This window comes from Halyomorpha halys, unplaced genomic scaffold (genome assembly GCF_000696795.3).
Source record: "Halyomorpha halys isolate HHAL.00 unplaced genomic scaffold, Hhal_1.1 Scaffold696.1, whole genome shotgun sequence".
Lineage (NCBI taxonomy): Eukaryota > Metazoa > Arthropoda > Insecta > Hemiptera > Pentatomidae > Halyomorpha > Halyomorpha halys.
Genome location: NW_027109229.1, coordinates 221,711 through 238,944, shown reverse-complemented (window position 1 = coordinate 238,944; position 17,234 = coordinate 221,711). Strand labels below are relative to the sequence as shown.

General features: G+C 30.5%; 1 protein-coding gene across 16 annotated transcripts in view; it reads left to right on the top strand.

Moving 5' to 3' along the window:
• trol (terribly reduced optic lobes) overlaps window positions 1–17,234 on the top strand; it is a gene marked incomplete at its 3' end in the record, with an annotated part of 722,946 nt that overhangs the window by 485,108 nt on the left and 220,604 nt on the right. For 3 of the 16 annotated variants that reach the window (XM_067047436.1, XM_067047434.1, XM_067047435.1), the window contains 1 exon segment: window positions 12,053–12,229. In XM_067047436.1, the coding sequence (XP_066903537.1) occupies window positions 12,136–12,229 (94 nt within the window). 16 annotated transcript variants of the gene reach the window in all.

The following is a 17,234-nucleotide window of genomic DNA, read 5'->3' as shown; positions in this document are numbered from 1 at the left end:
TTGAATTTTTTCCAGAGTGGTAATTGGAATTTTTGTGATTCACACACAACACCTGATATTATTTTTATTTTTAATTGACCATTATATCAATCGCAATTCTAACCATTTCTTTTTTTTAGAGGCGCTAAGATTATTTTTAATTGACCATTATATCAATCACAATTCTAACCTTTTTTTTTAGAGGCGCTAAGATTATTTTTAATTGACCATTATATCAATCGCAATTCTGACATTTTTTTTTTTTTAGGTGCGCTAAGATTGTTTTACATATTAAGATATTACATTCATTTTGCTTTTAAATAATTTAGTTCTATTAGTATTACCTTTAAACTGCTTTTCTGAATCACTGCAATATATATTATTATATTTTTATTGTTATTATTAAAAGAAAACGAATGGCCCATATGGCCCCCAGCTAATTCCTCTTTTTCTACAAGAGATGTAATCTCCTGCAACTCAGGGATTAGGCAGACCCGCTCCACAGCAGCTTCTTGCCGGATCCTCTTCCATCCTTTTTGCAGGCGCCCCTCCCTCAGAGGAGATTAGTGAAGCGGTGCCAGATTATCCCTTCGATTGGTGATTCCCTCTGCTGTGTCCTGATATTCCCGGCGCTTAAAGGGAGAAAAAAACTAGGGCTATAAAACACCTGAACCAATATTGGGTGACCTAGGGCAATATTGATCCTTATCACTACTCCATCCCCTCCTGGTATGGAAGAGTAGGCTAAGTATTGATGATTTATTTGGAAATATACAGTGAAACTTCCCTATAACGGACACCTAACGGGAAGATAATTTTTCCGCTATACATAAGTTTCAGTAATAAAAAATCTGATATTAAGATCAAAATTTGTACTATTTTTACTTTCAGGAAAAAAAAAATAAAGTCACTTAATATAAACGCAAAAGAAAAAGGAGGTCTGGTTCATAATTTAGCGCCTATATTCACAATCGTTGAAATCTAACTATTTTAACGTAATTAAAAACTAAAATAAAATTTTAAGCTTGTATCATAAAAATTCTCCAAGTATAAATTCTTCTTTAAAGGAATTTTTTTGTTTTAAAAAAATATGGAAAATGTTATCTCTGTTTCCATTTAGTATAGTAGTGTGGTAGTATTACTCGTACCTCCTACCCTACTTAGATTAATCTAATTAGTTTGAAAATCGTCTTATAGCCTGGAAAAATTCCACCATTAAAAAAGAAATTTAGTAAAGAATGCTCAATTTTTCCCGTTTTAAGTTCACATGACAAGTAAGATGCACTTCTCGCGTTGCGTGCGGACAAAACATGGCGCATGACGAAGAGTCTAAATTTACTTTTATTCGCAGGAAAGCATAGTTCTAGAGTTTTGAAATGATGTTTTTAACCTCATATGTGGGAAGACACTTCATTTATTGTTTTAAAATAAAATTATTAAATCCATTATTTATTTACTACTGCTATCATTTTTAATGTATGACGAATCGGAAATATTCCTTATAAGGATAAAACCCTCTCACTCGCAGACCCCATTACTTCTAGATGAGCCTAAGTGCTCTGGTGTTTTTCCTAAATGTCTTTCCGGAGGAACTGCAGAAAACGGAGGAAGTTTTTCAGCACTACCGGCCATAATCCGAACGGAAGAAAAAACTGCTATAAAATTCAGCCTCTAATGAGTGGCTAAATGTTTCACTGGCAGATGCGGGCGATCTCCAGAATCCGCTCAGCTCTTGTGAAACTGTAATAGGATCTCTCCTGGTTCGTAGTCATCAATTGTTAATTATTATCTACGGGAAACCGTATGGGATCCTAGCCAATTCGTTGGTGTGGAAGCATACTTCCTTCTGAGTTTACTTTAATATTCTCCTGTATCGTCCCTATAATAAAAAAGGAATGCAGGTGTCTGTCACAGCTCTTACACTTATTGATCAACTTATGTTAAAAACGACAATACCTATGAATTTGAAATGATTAGTGGTGATTTTCCTTATGCTAAAACTAGATTACTGCTGGTCTCTCGCAGGGGTCCTGTTTAAGTCCCAAATTATCCAATTTATTCATGAATGATTTTAAATAACACTCCTAACCATTTTAGTAAATCCGTAAAATTCTTAGAGTCATGTCTGATAATAAACTTTTCAACCACTTTATTAATTTAAAATTAGAAAATAAAACGAATGTCATGAAAAATCAAAACTATCCCCTAAAAATAAATATATGCTCTATAAATCAGTAGTACAATAAGACCTATAACATATTCCTATCTCTTTATATATATAGAACTTTACTGATGTAATTAAACAAAAAAAAACTTCAAATATTCAAAAATAAACGTCTCAGAATCGTTAAATATTCATATTGCAATAACTAATATGAATCCAGAAGTAAACAAGATACCGTAAGTAAATACAAAAACAAATTGACTTATAATTTCGCTCGAACTCTTTCAACCTGTCAATAACTGAAATAGGAAATTATACAAAATGAAAAACCCGTTGATATAAACATATGAGAACTATACATATATAGCTGTAATAATTATCAATAAACGATCAATATATGTAATATATTGTTATGTCTATCACATATTATTTACTTATATGTAATAAGTAGCAAAAAAAAAAATGAATTGTATAAGCTTGTATGCCGAAGCAATATAGTATTTACAAAGGAAATGTAATACAAATACAATTACAATGCAATGTAGTATTTTCAAGTTCTTGAAAAATACTTACTCCTAAGTGGTTTAAAAAACATTATTAAAACGAATTATTTACAATTCGTATAATTCTTCGAACAACATTGGAAAGTTAATAAAATTATTCAATATACAAAACTGAAATAATCTAAATCATAATATTATTTGCTTATTAAAAATGTTACCAATGTTTAGAAAGTAATTGTTGAAGAATTTGGGTTTTTCGATTTGCTGTAGCTGTATTGAATGCTGTTCAAATTACCTTTAAAAAAAAATTGTTCATTTTGTTTTGATTATTGATACGCTTTTCGATGCCACTATCTAAATTTACGAAGATTGAAATTTTACTTTGTGCCGGTTTCATTCTAGATGTTCAAATTTGTTTTCAATGTTTGGTGACGTTAATCTAATGATAGATGCTAAGACCGAAATCACTATTTTTCACTCGTTTTAAGTAGTTTCCCAGCTTAAGCTACTTGTTAGAAATGTTTGAGACAACTGAATAGAAACTCACTAACCTATTAAAAACTCCGAGAAACAGTGTCACTATTAATTTACAGTAGTTTTTCACCTTGTTTCTAACTTTAATTACATTAAAGCTTAATATATTTTATTTTAAATTCATGGTTTGTATTTTAAAAACCGCTCGATAAAATCCTTATTTTTTTTAATGCTCTTTTTACAATCTCCAATGATTAAACACAGAAACTGGCTTACGAAATTCTTTTGGTCATTTATTTTTCTGTCGATTTATCTCAATAACCCGGCCTTCTTTGAATTAATCTCTCAGATTTTTCAAGTTTCCAACAACGAAAATGCCTCAACTTGCCTCTTTTTAAATCATAAAATCCCTCAACCCGATCTGAATGAGAGTTCTTGTCAGAGGAATTTATGGTGACATACAGAGTTAAGTGTAAACGGTAACTTAGTCGAGAACTATCTGCTTATTATTCCTGTAAATTGCTGACTATTGTTCAAAATTCTCCTCGCCATTTCTTCATATTCTCTTACAAAGACCACCAGTTAAGTTCTATGAGTAGACGAAGGACATATCACTAAAATCGATTGATTGGAGTCACTATATATCATATTGTGACGTCATTGGTTTCATCTGTTAATCTTTGTACTCTTGGTAATTCCAGATTACATAAACTGTTTGGTCTATGAACGTTCGTTCTGGAATGAATGCAGTGGATGTTATTGAATGATGGACGAGTTCAGTTCGATTCTCAAAGGACACAACACAACAAACTGCACTTATGTCTCCAACAGATCAATCACTTTGTTGTGACACACCTTACATCCGTGACATTTCCAGATACTTCTACAACTCAACTATAATCGCACAGGCAATTAACAAGCGGGATAAAACACATATTATTAATAGATGAATAATGTTCAATCAACCAACAATAATTGTCTGTTTATTAGTGTTCAGTAATTGAACGTTGCTGATTGGTGGATGCCTAAACAGCTTATCGAAATATCAACCAATAGAATGCATTAGAGGGAATAAATTTGCATTATTTATAATATATTATCTCTCTAGACCTTCTCCACCAATCAATGGAACACTACACTCATTCCCGTTAGAAAAATATTTTTTTATTCCTCTTGTTTATTTATTTATATTGATTTGAATAATGTTATACCAATTCTTGTATAAATGAAATATAAATTACGAGATATATTATTATACAGGGAAGAAATCGTTTCCAAAATGGGTCGTGAGATTTGCTAAGAGATAAATCTTTGTGATTAGTGAATATTCGGCCATGTGGACCAAGTTGGCGCCACTTAGGGGCAGACTTTTGCAACACTGAACTGGTTATAGTCGTCCAAGGAAACTTCCACAACTTTAATATAAAAAAAAAAAAAAATCCCTTATTTTCAGTTTAAAAACTTAATTTAAACTCGCTTTTGTCATGAAACTACAATATTATTTATGATTCTTGTATAAACAAAAAACGTTTAGATGTAATTTAGTCTACAAAGAATTTCTAAGAAAAGGAAAAAATTAAGAAATATTTTCCTTAATCCTAAATGTTTTTCGGGATGCAGAATCCGAATTTTAGATTTGCCATTTCGCAAAGCTCCAAATTCACAACGAAGACAGAATAAAATCAAAATATATTAACTTTTAAGTGTTTTTATGGAATAACTAGAAACCTCTACATTTTTAATAGATGAATATTCTTTTCAAAATTAAAGGAGACAAAATTTCCTACTAAATACGATTGTTACATTTAATATTTGTCAAACTTGCTTCTCTGCTTAGGACGAAAAAAAAATTACTATTTTTCTACTTTCGATTAAAACACAACTTAACTGTCCCATTTAGTCTAGGCATGACTGAAATTTGTAAAATTATTAGTTTCAGTCGTATAGCATTAATATCTGGCACACCAAGACACGCAAAGAAGTTATTTTGTGTCATTTACAATTAAATGAAAATTTCATGTTCTTTGAGGTGCTTTAGTATTAGTTAAATATAAAATGAAATTATGGTATTCCCATTTTTTAAGAAAATTGTTTAGTTTTCTAGCTATACATGAAAAAAAAAAAGTTCACGAATTTTATTTCTTTTAATTGTAAATCAAATTCAGATTTTTTTTTCTAGCACACGCTAGTATTATCGTAGGTTGGCCGAATATTAATGTGTAATATACACATGTTGTAGGGAATTCAGTCAATTTTGATTTAACATGCAATGTTTATTTTCGAAATTGGTTTAATTTTCGATTAGATTAGTTACCAGCGAAAAAAAATTTCTATTTTCTTGTTCCTGTGTGAAGCTTGCTGCTGGCAACATAACAAACCCGAAATACTAAATTTATATTCCGCACCAAAAAAAAAGTACAGAATCGTTATTACTGTCAAAGTACAAAATTATAAAAAATACTTCTTGATTTTTTTTCTTAAAATACCCTTTTGAACCTTCAACGGCTGAATATTAACTCGATTAGTGGAATAAAAAAGAGAGCAAAAAATTATTAAATTCGTTTTCATTGTCGATCTTCTTTAATGTGACATCGTTTGAATAAAATTATTCATGTTTATAGTGTGGTTTTATTTTCTATAGGAAATCCAAGAGATCTTATTTTCTATAGGAAATCCAAGAGATCTTATGCTTCATAATAAAATCCATGGAGGCGATGCCTGTTCGTTAGAACCTCGGACACCAACCAGGCAGTAAGATGACTGATACCGTCTATTATCCCATACTCTGCTATCTCAAGTTAAGATCTATACTGTTTGCCGAATCGATATTTTAGAAGCCCTTGGGCGTATCCGATCAGATTTAGACTCCTTCAACTAGGATTCAGGTCTGATAATATCTTCTTGGATTGTTTACAATCTGAATTTTTAATAAGCTTGGCATAGTCAGAATATCAAAGTTGCTAGGCCGGGTCAGTTTGAAATATCAAAAAAAGATGATTTTGAATCGCTTTCCGAAAGAAGAAATTATATCTTTCATCATCCTTGTTTGGAAACGTTAACCCACTTATCACTCAAATTTACCGATAAGCAGGCCCAAGAACTTCTATACTGCTACAAGTGCTGAGTGATTGATTCAGGAAAAGTGATAAGATCTAGGGTCTATTCCCGCCGACGTAGGGTATTACCGTGAGTAATATGGCCGAAGGGAAATATGCAGATGGAGCTAGAGGAAATAGAGGCGACTTATTGTTCGCTAGCACGAAGTATACAGGACATCTAGCCTCTGTTTATTGTGTCTGATGGGAATTATTGCGATCGCATCCTTAGCCTCTATCTAGCAACTTATGGCTCTTTCTCAAATACCCTGCAATTTTCATATCCCCATTATGAACAAAAATAAAATTCATAAATAAAAATCTGATGCTGCATGAGGATCACGTAACTTTCATTGACAACCGCACTTGAAATTAGTCCTCGGTTATTTCATAATATATATTTCTATATTATTCACAGTGGCTAACCTATATGCCTTTCAACAGTTTTCAGAAATGTACTTTCTATATTATTTTTTTTATTTTAGAAAATTTGTAAAAGTATAATAGAAATATGAAAACAAAACACTCTATTAAAATTTATATTCAGTTCATAACCTTTAATTCAATTTTTATAGATTCAATATTGAAATACTAACAATGGTTTTATGGATTTATTCATCCTGTCTATTAAATTAAATCTGTAACGCTATAACCCATGAAGGGTAAAGGATGCAGTAATTTGTAAGGAAGTACTGTTACTCTAGACCAACAGTTGTGCAAGGACGTGTTTTGGTCCGAATCACATTCGACCGCCAGATTTTTTCCCAATTGAGAGTACCCCGTATGATACATTTGAACCCGCAAGGCTGACTCACGGATGCTATAAAACATAAATTAATTATCTGCCACAGCTGGATTCGAACCCTTGTCTAACTGCCGAAACGAATTTTTATTATTAGTTTTTGTTATTATCCGTTCCCATCTAAGACATTCTATGTTAGATACTATTTTTTATAAAATCCCTTGTCTTTTATTAGTATATAATACATCTATAGTTCAAATATTAATTTCTGAAATGTGTTTTCAACTTAGTAAAAAGTATTTTTCTCTCATCTCTTTAAGTGAATTATCGAATCCTTTTGTGTTTTACATTTATCCATTTCTCACTACTTAGAGTTGAGGAAGCCACTTTGGAATTTCGGCATTCAAGCTCGATTAAACTATTTGAATGATGATAAAACCTTTAAATGGATTTACCAAGGTTAATCAAAATCGTTTTTAAGACAATTTAAGTAAAAAATTAAAATGAATTATCTCTCCGAGAAAACATTTTTATAACATCTCTGGTATAAAGAAGCTCTAAATACCTAATTTCAGTTTTTGCGACTTTTCGTTTCTGAGCAAGTTTGGTTATTTGGACAAACGTTATTCAAAACGTGTATTTCCGTCGAAAACATGAATTCGAAATTTTGCACAATCGTAATACATTCCTTTACTACATATTGTACATGAAAGTAAAAAATATGACTGGCACTTTGCACGAGTTTTTTTTTTTAAATTAAATCATGATCACTATAGCATGAGCGTTTGATCAATACCTGCATTTTATTTTCCCCATCTCTGGGATGTTTGAACCTCTATGGATAATATTTCAGCATTGCAGTGAGCGATCCCCCATTGGCATTGACATTTAGACGTAACTCCTCTAACCTTTTGCTCTCTCTTTCATTTTCTCTTAGTTCATAAATGCGTTTATTAAATTCGTTATACACAAATAAGGAACCTGCAGTAGAAAAATATTTATAAATTTTCCTAATGGAAATTAAACATTAAATATTCAAATTCATGAATTCGACGTCGTTATTTATTTCTAACTGTTCACTGAATATGTTTTTTTTTATCTTCTTCTTCGTATATCTACGATTTAGTAGCGTATTTCATCCATATATATAACGCTTTTTAAAATCAAATCGTTACGTGTTAATGTCTAAAAACAAATATTAAAATTTAAAATCTTTATAAAAATAATTATATGTATTTTTATTTAATTTTGAAAGCACATTTTTTGGATATAGAACTGACTTATGACCCAATTCGGACTCAAATTCCTCCCAATTTAGTACTCGTGCAGAAATAGAAGACTCAGATTAATGGAGTCCATAGAAGGTTGGTTGGCAAGTCCAAAAATACTCATTCCTGATTTATTATTTATCTTTATTTTTAATTTTTTTAATTTTTTGCAAACCTCTTTTATTGAAGGACATTATTGTACATTTTTAATTAACTTTTTTCTTTAGTCAAAAACCTAGTTGACTATTTCCTAGACGAATTAACTCATTTTTTTTTTTATTCTGTAAAAATATGGCACACTCCTTAAAAATCCCAGGTTCCCTATTTTACTCCACCCAGAGTTATAGACAACTATGTCTTAAATCCACTGGTAACTGAGTTAAAACTTAAAAAAACACTAATTGTAATTATATTGTATTCTTGTTTAAAGATTTGTCCAAACTACCCTCATTCAAAGGTAAATAAATACGAGATTGTTTCTTTACCTCTGAAGTATAGATATGTAAAAAGTTCAAAATTAATTAAATCGAACTGATTTAATCGACTTTATATATTCATGTTTGGCGTGGGCGTGTAAGATTGTGAGTCTTAGTAACGAGCGGATCCCTAAAATATTAGTACACCATGAACCGATGGGTACACGTCCAAGGGGTAGATCGAAACGTAGATGCGAGAATTGCGTTAAGACTGATTTAGTAGATTTAGGTTTAGATAGATGTGTGTAGAGAACGATTGGTGATATCGACATCGAACGTTCGGGTGCGATATTTTTTTATAGTTAGATTTAAGTTCAAAATTTTCATATGTGATATTCTTTTACACCCCTGAAACCTAACTTCGAATACAGGACTAAACAGATTATATATTGAAACATATTCTTTTTTTGAATATTCATCAGACATAACTTTATAGTTCAAAAACAAAATGTCGTTCGCATCTGTATGGTCATATTAATAGCTAGTAAATACTCATTATCGATTTTACGTTATGAATATTTATTTTGTATTTTCTCAAAAACGGCTCTAATGATTTTGAAGATACTCATTGTCAGTGTATCAGTCTAAAATATTTTTTTTTATTCATTATTTTATTATTGGTAAGTATTACAATCTGCCATACTGTTGGGAAATAACTAATAGTGATAAATGATCACATTCATAGTAAAGTTAAAAAAATTAATCAATGTTAAATTACTAAATTAATTAAAGATAATTTTAAAAAATGTTAGATAAAAAAAAAATTTTATGTATAAGGATAAAAAAAATAAAATTGTTAACTAATATAAAAAGAAATAATAAAATAAGCACTAGTAAATATAAACTGAACAAAAATTTAATAATTAATTAAAGGAGAAACATTAAGATATAGCAGACAGTAGTTCAAAGAACTAAATTAATCAAAATAATATTAAATAAATCAAACAACTAAAATGAAAAATTCGGAAACGAGCGAGAAAGCTCGATCTTTCCCGATTCCAATTAAATGTGAGCAATTTTTTCTTAAAATATAAATTTGGCAGAAATAAAAAAAAAGTTGATATTAGTTATTTACATGTAGTGAAACCGTAAAATAGATTTTTTATTCCAAGATGTTTTCTAATTTTTGGAGGGAACACAAATCTATTAAAAAAAATATCTGTTAAATATTTTTTAAACACCTAACAGGTGCCAACATGCAAATGCTAAGCTTGTTTAATCTGAAATATGTATACTAAAAAAACACCTATAAGTTTACTTCATTTTACTTACTTCTATTTATTTCTAACTACCTGCATATATTCTTTGTTTTAATTTATAACTTTCTTTTATAAAAATGAAGAAACATTTCAGCGATTGAATTGATTTTTCCTGAACGAAAGTGAACAACCATGAGCAATAAAGAGACTGTTATTACATTGCAATGTCTCGGCAGATTACAGAATATTTAAAATTATATTGTATATTATATATTATTATTTGTTAGGGATTTGTCTTCTTTGAAATCCTCCAACAGTGCATCAAACGGGTAAGGTTATCGATGATGGCTATTTCTTCCGCCTAGTTGAATCTCAAAGAAAGGCCCTATACTCTCCAGCTTTAATAACTCTCAAAGGATAAATTCCTAACAGCCTTTTCAGTCATTTATGTATCATAATTGTTTAAGCCTTTTCAATCATTTATGTATCATATTTGAAAACATATATAAGCATTAAATTTTTCAATATTGCTATTGTATATTTAAGGTCCTTTAAACAATTTTCATATAATTGGGTTTGATCTTATTGATCTTATAATTGAGGGGTTTGGTTTCAATATAAAAACGTATATTTCCAGAAATGTGTTATACATATACCATTAAACTGTTTTTATTGTTAAAAACAGTTTAATTGCTGTATTAGAATGAATTATTTCCTACAATTTGAAAACCTTTGAATAGATAAGGATATGTAAATGTCTTACTCCATTGTGGTGCTAAGTACATTTTCACTGACTTTACAAACAATATAATTCTAAAAGGTTCTCTCATTTAGGAAAATTAATTGGAATGTTGTACTTTTCCTTGGAAAAAGTGAGAACCTTTAATTGTATTGTTAGTGAAAATGTACTTAGCACCACTGCATCCATCACTAAATTCCCTACAAATGAATGATTTTATGTTTAATAACAATAGTCACTTTTTAATTAAAGGTTAATATATTCCAATCAATTCTCGTGTAGAATTTAAACAAATATTCTTTCAAAAGTGTTTAAAAAAAAATCACAAAAGCAAAATATGCATCAAGGATTCCAAAATTTTTATTTTATTAGAAAAAAGCTAGATAGGTTATTAGCGTCTCCTATAACACTTACATACAATTTTTATCAAAATAAATATTTAAATATAAATAAATAAATATTAATAATATTTGTCAAATAATAATTAGGTTGTTTTCCTTTTAGAAGGCACCAACCAATTTATAATATGTTCTGTTTTTTTTTATTTGAAAAACATTTTTTTTTACTAAGAGAAAGTTTGATTCGGTTTTCTTGTTCTTTAAAAAAAACTTCATAAACAAATTTTCAAAGAAACCAAAAATATTTTACCAGTTCAGTTTAGATAAGCTTTCGGCACAGATCTGGGCTAAACTGAGTTTAGTTTAGTTCAGTTTAGAATCACTGACGAAAGCACCCTGATGAAGACCTGAAACTCAGGTCGAAGCGTCGGCAGGAATAAATGATTTTTTGTTTGTTTGTGTTTTGACCACCCTCCCCCCCTTCCCGACCATCTTATTAATCTACGGTCAACTATTTACAGCTCATAATTGATTTATTTATTTAAAAATAATAATATCAATTTTTTCTTAATATTTTAAATATAATTATAAAATTACTAACATATTAATTACAATATTTTACATAATGATTATATAATAATAGAATTATACTAATTTTTGATGATTTAAAAGAATTCTAAATTAAATCCTTTTTTTCTTTTTGGCAAAATTAGAGGAATCGGACGAAATAGGATTAGTAACTCTAAAAATGGCGTCATTGCCCATTGTAGCCAATTAATGATAAAAAAAATGTAAACTATAGGCAAATTTTGTAGGAAATAGTATTTTAAAATTATTCGAATTGTTATATAATAATATTTATTAGTTGACTTTGATCAAGCTTCAAATCGGGCTAATGAGAAAGTATTCTTCTACTTTAAGAGGATTGAAACCAAACTCTTCTTCAGTTGTAAACCAAATATATTATACACTTGAGATTCAAAAGTTTGCTGAATGTATTCTGTAATTTGCCGAAAGACAATGCTCCCAAATCGCTAAATGCACTGACCTAAACAAACACTCCTACGACCCACAGCTAGTCAAACCCACCAGAGAAGTCATCAAGAAGGAGCGAACAAGATGATCTTTGGCTGAACTACCTCCGGAATCGAAAGAAGGATGAGCTCATTCGCGATCTGCTCGTTCGTCCTCCTCCTAGCAGTGGCCACTGCCCAGAGGAACCGCTACAACTACTATAACTACTACAATAGAGGTAAATATAAACCTCTTTGGTGGTTCAGTAAGGAGTGTCACTGATATTATCTCATCCGCCATTAACCCTTTTACTAACAAAACTTGGTGTATTTATAAAAATAAATTATTTATATTCCATAGGTTCCTCGATAGTTTGAAAAAAAATACTTATTTTTTTGTGCTATACAATTACTATTATATATGATAAATTTGTAAATTAGTAAGCGACATTCACATTGCTTAAAATGTTAATAAAACCATTCATGAACAGGAGTTATATCAATAAAATATAATGATTGATATTTGACATGTCAACTGTAAAGCCATTTTTATAATTTGATATAACGATTGTTAAATTAGTTAAAACACTTCATAAAAGATTAAAATGCATAATTAAACAAAATTTTTACCGTCCAAATATTAACATATTTCTATAAAATGGATACAACTCTGTATAAAATATATTTATGTATAAATCAGTGACTTATGTTATGTCAGTGAGGCAGGTATGTTCAAGAACTTACGTAATCAAGAGATTGCAAAAAACCCATCGGTTTATTATATTTCCATGATAACTTTTGCTCAGTTGAATCAGATTTTTTAGAATAAAATAAAGTATTGGAAATAAATTTTAATAAAACTTGTGTTCCTAATGGGAATATGACAGATAGGGAGTGAGTCGTCAGCGAAACTGGGCGCATTCCGGAGCTATCGCTTCTAGACATCAGTCTCTAGCTGTGCACCGAATACGCTCCTCACTATCGCTACCAACTTCAAATTAATCAATCCTATATTAGCTTATATATATTATAATTTCTCCTATGTAGTAAATCCTATAGGAGAGGTGAATATTTTAAATATTTTGTGTATACCCCATGCAAAAACCATAAAAATATACATACAGTTTATTTCAATATTATATACAATGTAATAGAAAAAAGGATATAATAGAAAGAACATTATAAACAACTAGAAAAGGTGAGAGATGTTGGAAAATGAAATAGTAAAAATAAATCAAATACAACAGAAAAGAAAGAAATATAAGAAAACAAATTAAAAAACATGACATAACAGATGCTTATTTAAGTACCTAAAAGCCTTTTTTTTTTTCTTTTTTTTTTAAAACAAACTATATCTTTTCTTGTCATATATGTAACAGTCGTATAACATGTGTTGAAAAGTTTGTAGTGTTTTTGGGTCTCACTTACGTGCATTTCGTAAGTGAAGTCTTTTTTAAAAGTATTGGTTAGTCGATCCGCGTTCTGTAAGAAATTGAGTCAGTTTGTAATGAGTGCTTTTGGTTACATCGTGTTCAGAATATATATAGACATATAAAGAGGAACATAGAACAAGAAAATATGGTGGTTCTCATAACTTAAAACTGCCTAATGGTTAATAGAAATAGTCGACCATCAAAAATTTGATTTGATAATTTTGGTTGATGTATATATTTGACCTGAAACCGAAAATTTACTATGTTTAATGACAAAAGTCACGGGGTTTATAGCCATTTGCTTATATTGTGTATACATTGCACATCGGATAATGCATATTGTACAAGTGATTTCCCGATTGAATACGGAAATAGCTGAGCTTTTACTCGTCAAGTCTCTTAGAGCTGAGTCTTCTAGTGCGCTGTAAATATGATTATTTGGCGTTGTATATTCCCGCGGTGGGGTTGGTGCATTGAAACTGCGGCACTATTTATTCTACTGATATCGATTGTTGGTTCTAGCAACACTTTATCGATTGCTGCACCGGATGATTGATATACTTTTATTCATTCCCTTCCTCATTGTCTGGTCCCTATCAGTCAAAGTGTAATCAAGGAATTGCCGCGTGCAGGTTCTTTCTCTGTTCTGAGAGGCCGTGGCTTATTTGGTTGGTATTATATTTTATAGCCTTTTTTTTTTTACTTCGTGGAAAATAAATTTAGGAAAGAATTCTATTAAAGTGGTTTGAATACCATTTCTAGGAAAAGCTATGATTTTTTCAGGCTAAGAAATCAAGAGGAGAACAAAAATAATTTTTAATTACTTTAATGAAAACTATAAACATTTAAGAGGCGACATTAATGACTCTACTAACCATAGATTTTTTTTTATTATATATATTAATATTATTGGAATTTTTCCATACAGTCAGTTATAAATTCATTCATTTGTATTCCCATTATTTTCACCATGGTTGGGGGTCAAAGTTTTTCATTTTGTGGGACCGCCATACATGAAAAAAGTCAATGGCGCCAGACCGGATTTAAACCAGCACCATCGATTGATCGGCCTTTACCATAGTTACAAGGAATAAAAATGGTGTAAAAGAAAAATCATTGTTATGACAAGTAAAAAACAAAAATTATATATTATTTACTATTAAATATTTGTTAAATTTTTACCCAGACTATACACAGGATACAGTAAGATGCACCCTGAAGTTTATTTTATTCCAGAAAAAACCTAACATTTCGCTCATTTTTCCTTCGAAGCCCCATATCCTTAAAACTATCATAACATAAAAAAAAAAAAAATGTATGGCACATTATTTAAAGTAGGATAATGACTGCTTACATTCTTAACAGAACTAAACTGAAGCTTCTCTCTTGAGAAGAAAATATCCAGTTTATAAACGTGAAGAATTTACAAAAATTAACTCAACTTTATTGATTTATTTGATGATATATTTTCGATGTTGTATGTTAAATTTTAAATATAAATGATATCTTACATTAAGCTCCTTGTTACTTTACCCCATAGATCCCTATTTCTTGCCACAGGGGTCTAACAATATCTCCCACTCTTATGCACTACTCCTACCTCACCTTGCAGCCATCTTGTAACTGGTCTTCCTCTCAATCTTGTTTTATTATCATGTACTTGAAATAATTATCAATTATATCTTTATGCATTTGATTTAATTAATTCATCACGTGCTTGAAACAAATGTAATCCTCGGAAAAAAAATCATTCAAGTGAGACTTGAAATGTTTGAGAATCACACATAACAATATTGCTAATATTTTATTTTGAAGATAATAATTATAATAGTCTTAAAGAACCCGAAGGTTCGGTGCCAATAATACTATTCGTTCTCTACGTACATTTGTCAAATGACGTCCCTGCAAACCCAAATCTACTAAATCAGTCTTAACGTAATCCTCCCATCTATGTTTCGGTCTTCCCCTCCGGCTTTAACCGTCGGCTTAGTATTCATTAAAATTTTAGGGGTCCGTTCGTTATTAAGTCCAACAACCTTACCATTCGCCGAAATGCTACAAGCTGAATTATATTTACTGGGCATAGTTTCCTCAATTCTGTCCTCTAAATTCTCCAGTTAACTCATCCTTTCTGTTTCCCAATATTTTACGTAACAAATCAATAAATAAAATAAATGGAAATCTAGATGATATTTATTGTAAATTAAGGTGAGATTGAGTGATTATAGATGCAGAAGAGGATGCAGTTGAAGTTGATAAGCTTGTTGATAAGATAGGGGATACGGTATGCGGAGGTTGTTCTACTCAGCGCGGGGATTAACAGCTTTCTAGGAACAGTTTTACGATAACAGAACTAGATCAATGCTTCTCACATATTTTGCAAGATAAAGAAACAACTCTTAAGAGATCTAATATCAGATATATCTTCAAAACTTATTAAAAGAGAATCTTCATAAATAAAAATATCTGAAATTACTTGACTGAAATTTAAAATCTTAGCATAGAAACAAAATCATGACAACTTTCACTTACTAGCCTATTTTGACTTGAAATTAATACTCCCTAGTTTCAGAATACAAACAATAGCATTTTACAAAAGATTATAATTTGTTTTTGACCATTTATTCATTTCTTAATTGTGATAGAATCAATATTTAAAATACTACCAATGATTTTATGTAGTTAATTATCCTGTCAACCTAAAGGCTCATACACAGGTTAAGTGAAATAAATTATATTTATTTAATAGTTATGCTGACAAGAAAACATCATCAGCCTGCCTAAACGTAAAACCTCTTGCGCCTGCACCCAATAATTAAGACCTGAGTGGTCTATGGACTGTCTGCTTGGCTTCGTGACCCTAGTCCGATTTGCGGTGTTCTTGTACCACAGTAAGTCGATGAGAACGACACTACCAAATTAGTTCCTAACGCACTGGTTATGAAGCCACTGCTGTTTCTAAAACAACCTCGGTTCATAGTAACGTGAAGTGCGGTTACTCCTTGCTGTAATTTTCTTGAAATAAAAAAGAGATGATTAACATCGCTACGAAAAGACACTTGAAAAAGCAATAATAAGTAGATAAATAGAACCTGTAATTGACACAGTTGCAATCAAGGTTGGTTTTTCAATTAGTAAAGTTGTATCTTAATCAGCGGTGAAGGGCGTAGAGATATTTTAGTAAATAAATCAATTATACATTCCACTCTTCAACGTTACGTTTGATAAAAAAGAATCTCTGGAATCTGAAGGTTTGGTGCCGGTAACATTTAAAACATAACTTAAATTATACGGAACTTCCTGCCCCACAATATCCTTGAACATAACTACACTTATTTCTGTCGAACAGGTCCGTTACTAAGGACTACATCTGGACATACGACAGATTTGGAATCCTCAAACAAGACTGAAAACAGAGGAAACTGCTTATAAATCCAGACTACTACAGAAGTTCCCAATCTGTTTTGGTTTGCGGTTCCCTAAATAACCGGATTTTTTCCGCGGCCCCCCTAATACTTCCGATTTTTGTCTTTCTTGAAAAATTGGAAAACTTTCCTTTCTAAAAGCGATTACCCGTTTACCAGCGAAAAATTAAAAACAGATACTATTTTCCTTGGGATAATATCTTTTTTTTTTTATTTTATTTATTTGTTGATATTTACAACTGTATAAAAAAAAAAATACAACCAGTAAATTTGATCATAATGACATAAGATATGATACAGGATGTAGAGAAACTACCCAGTAGTAGAACTCTAAAACAGTTTACAATATAAGGTCACGAGGCCATCTTCTTTTCAGGCGCCTTGGA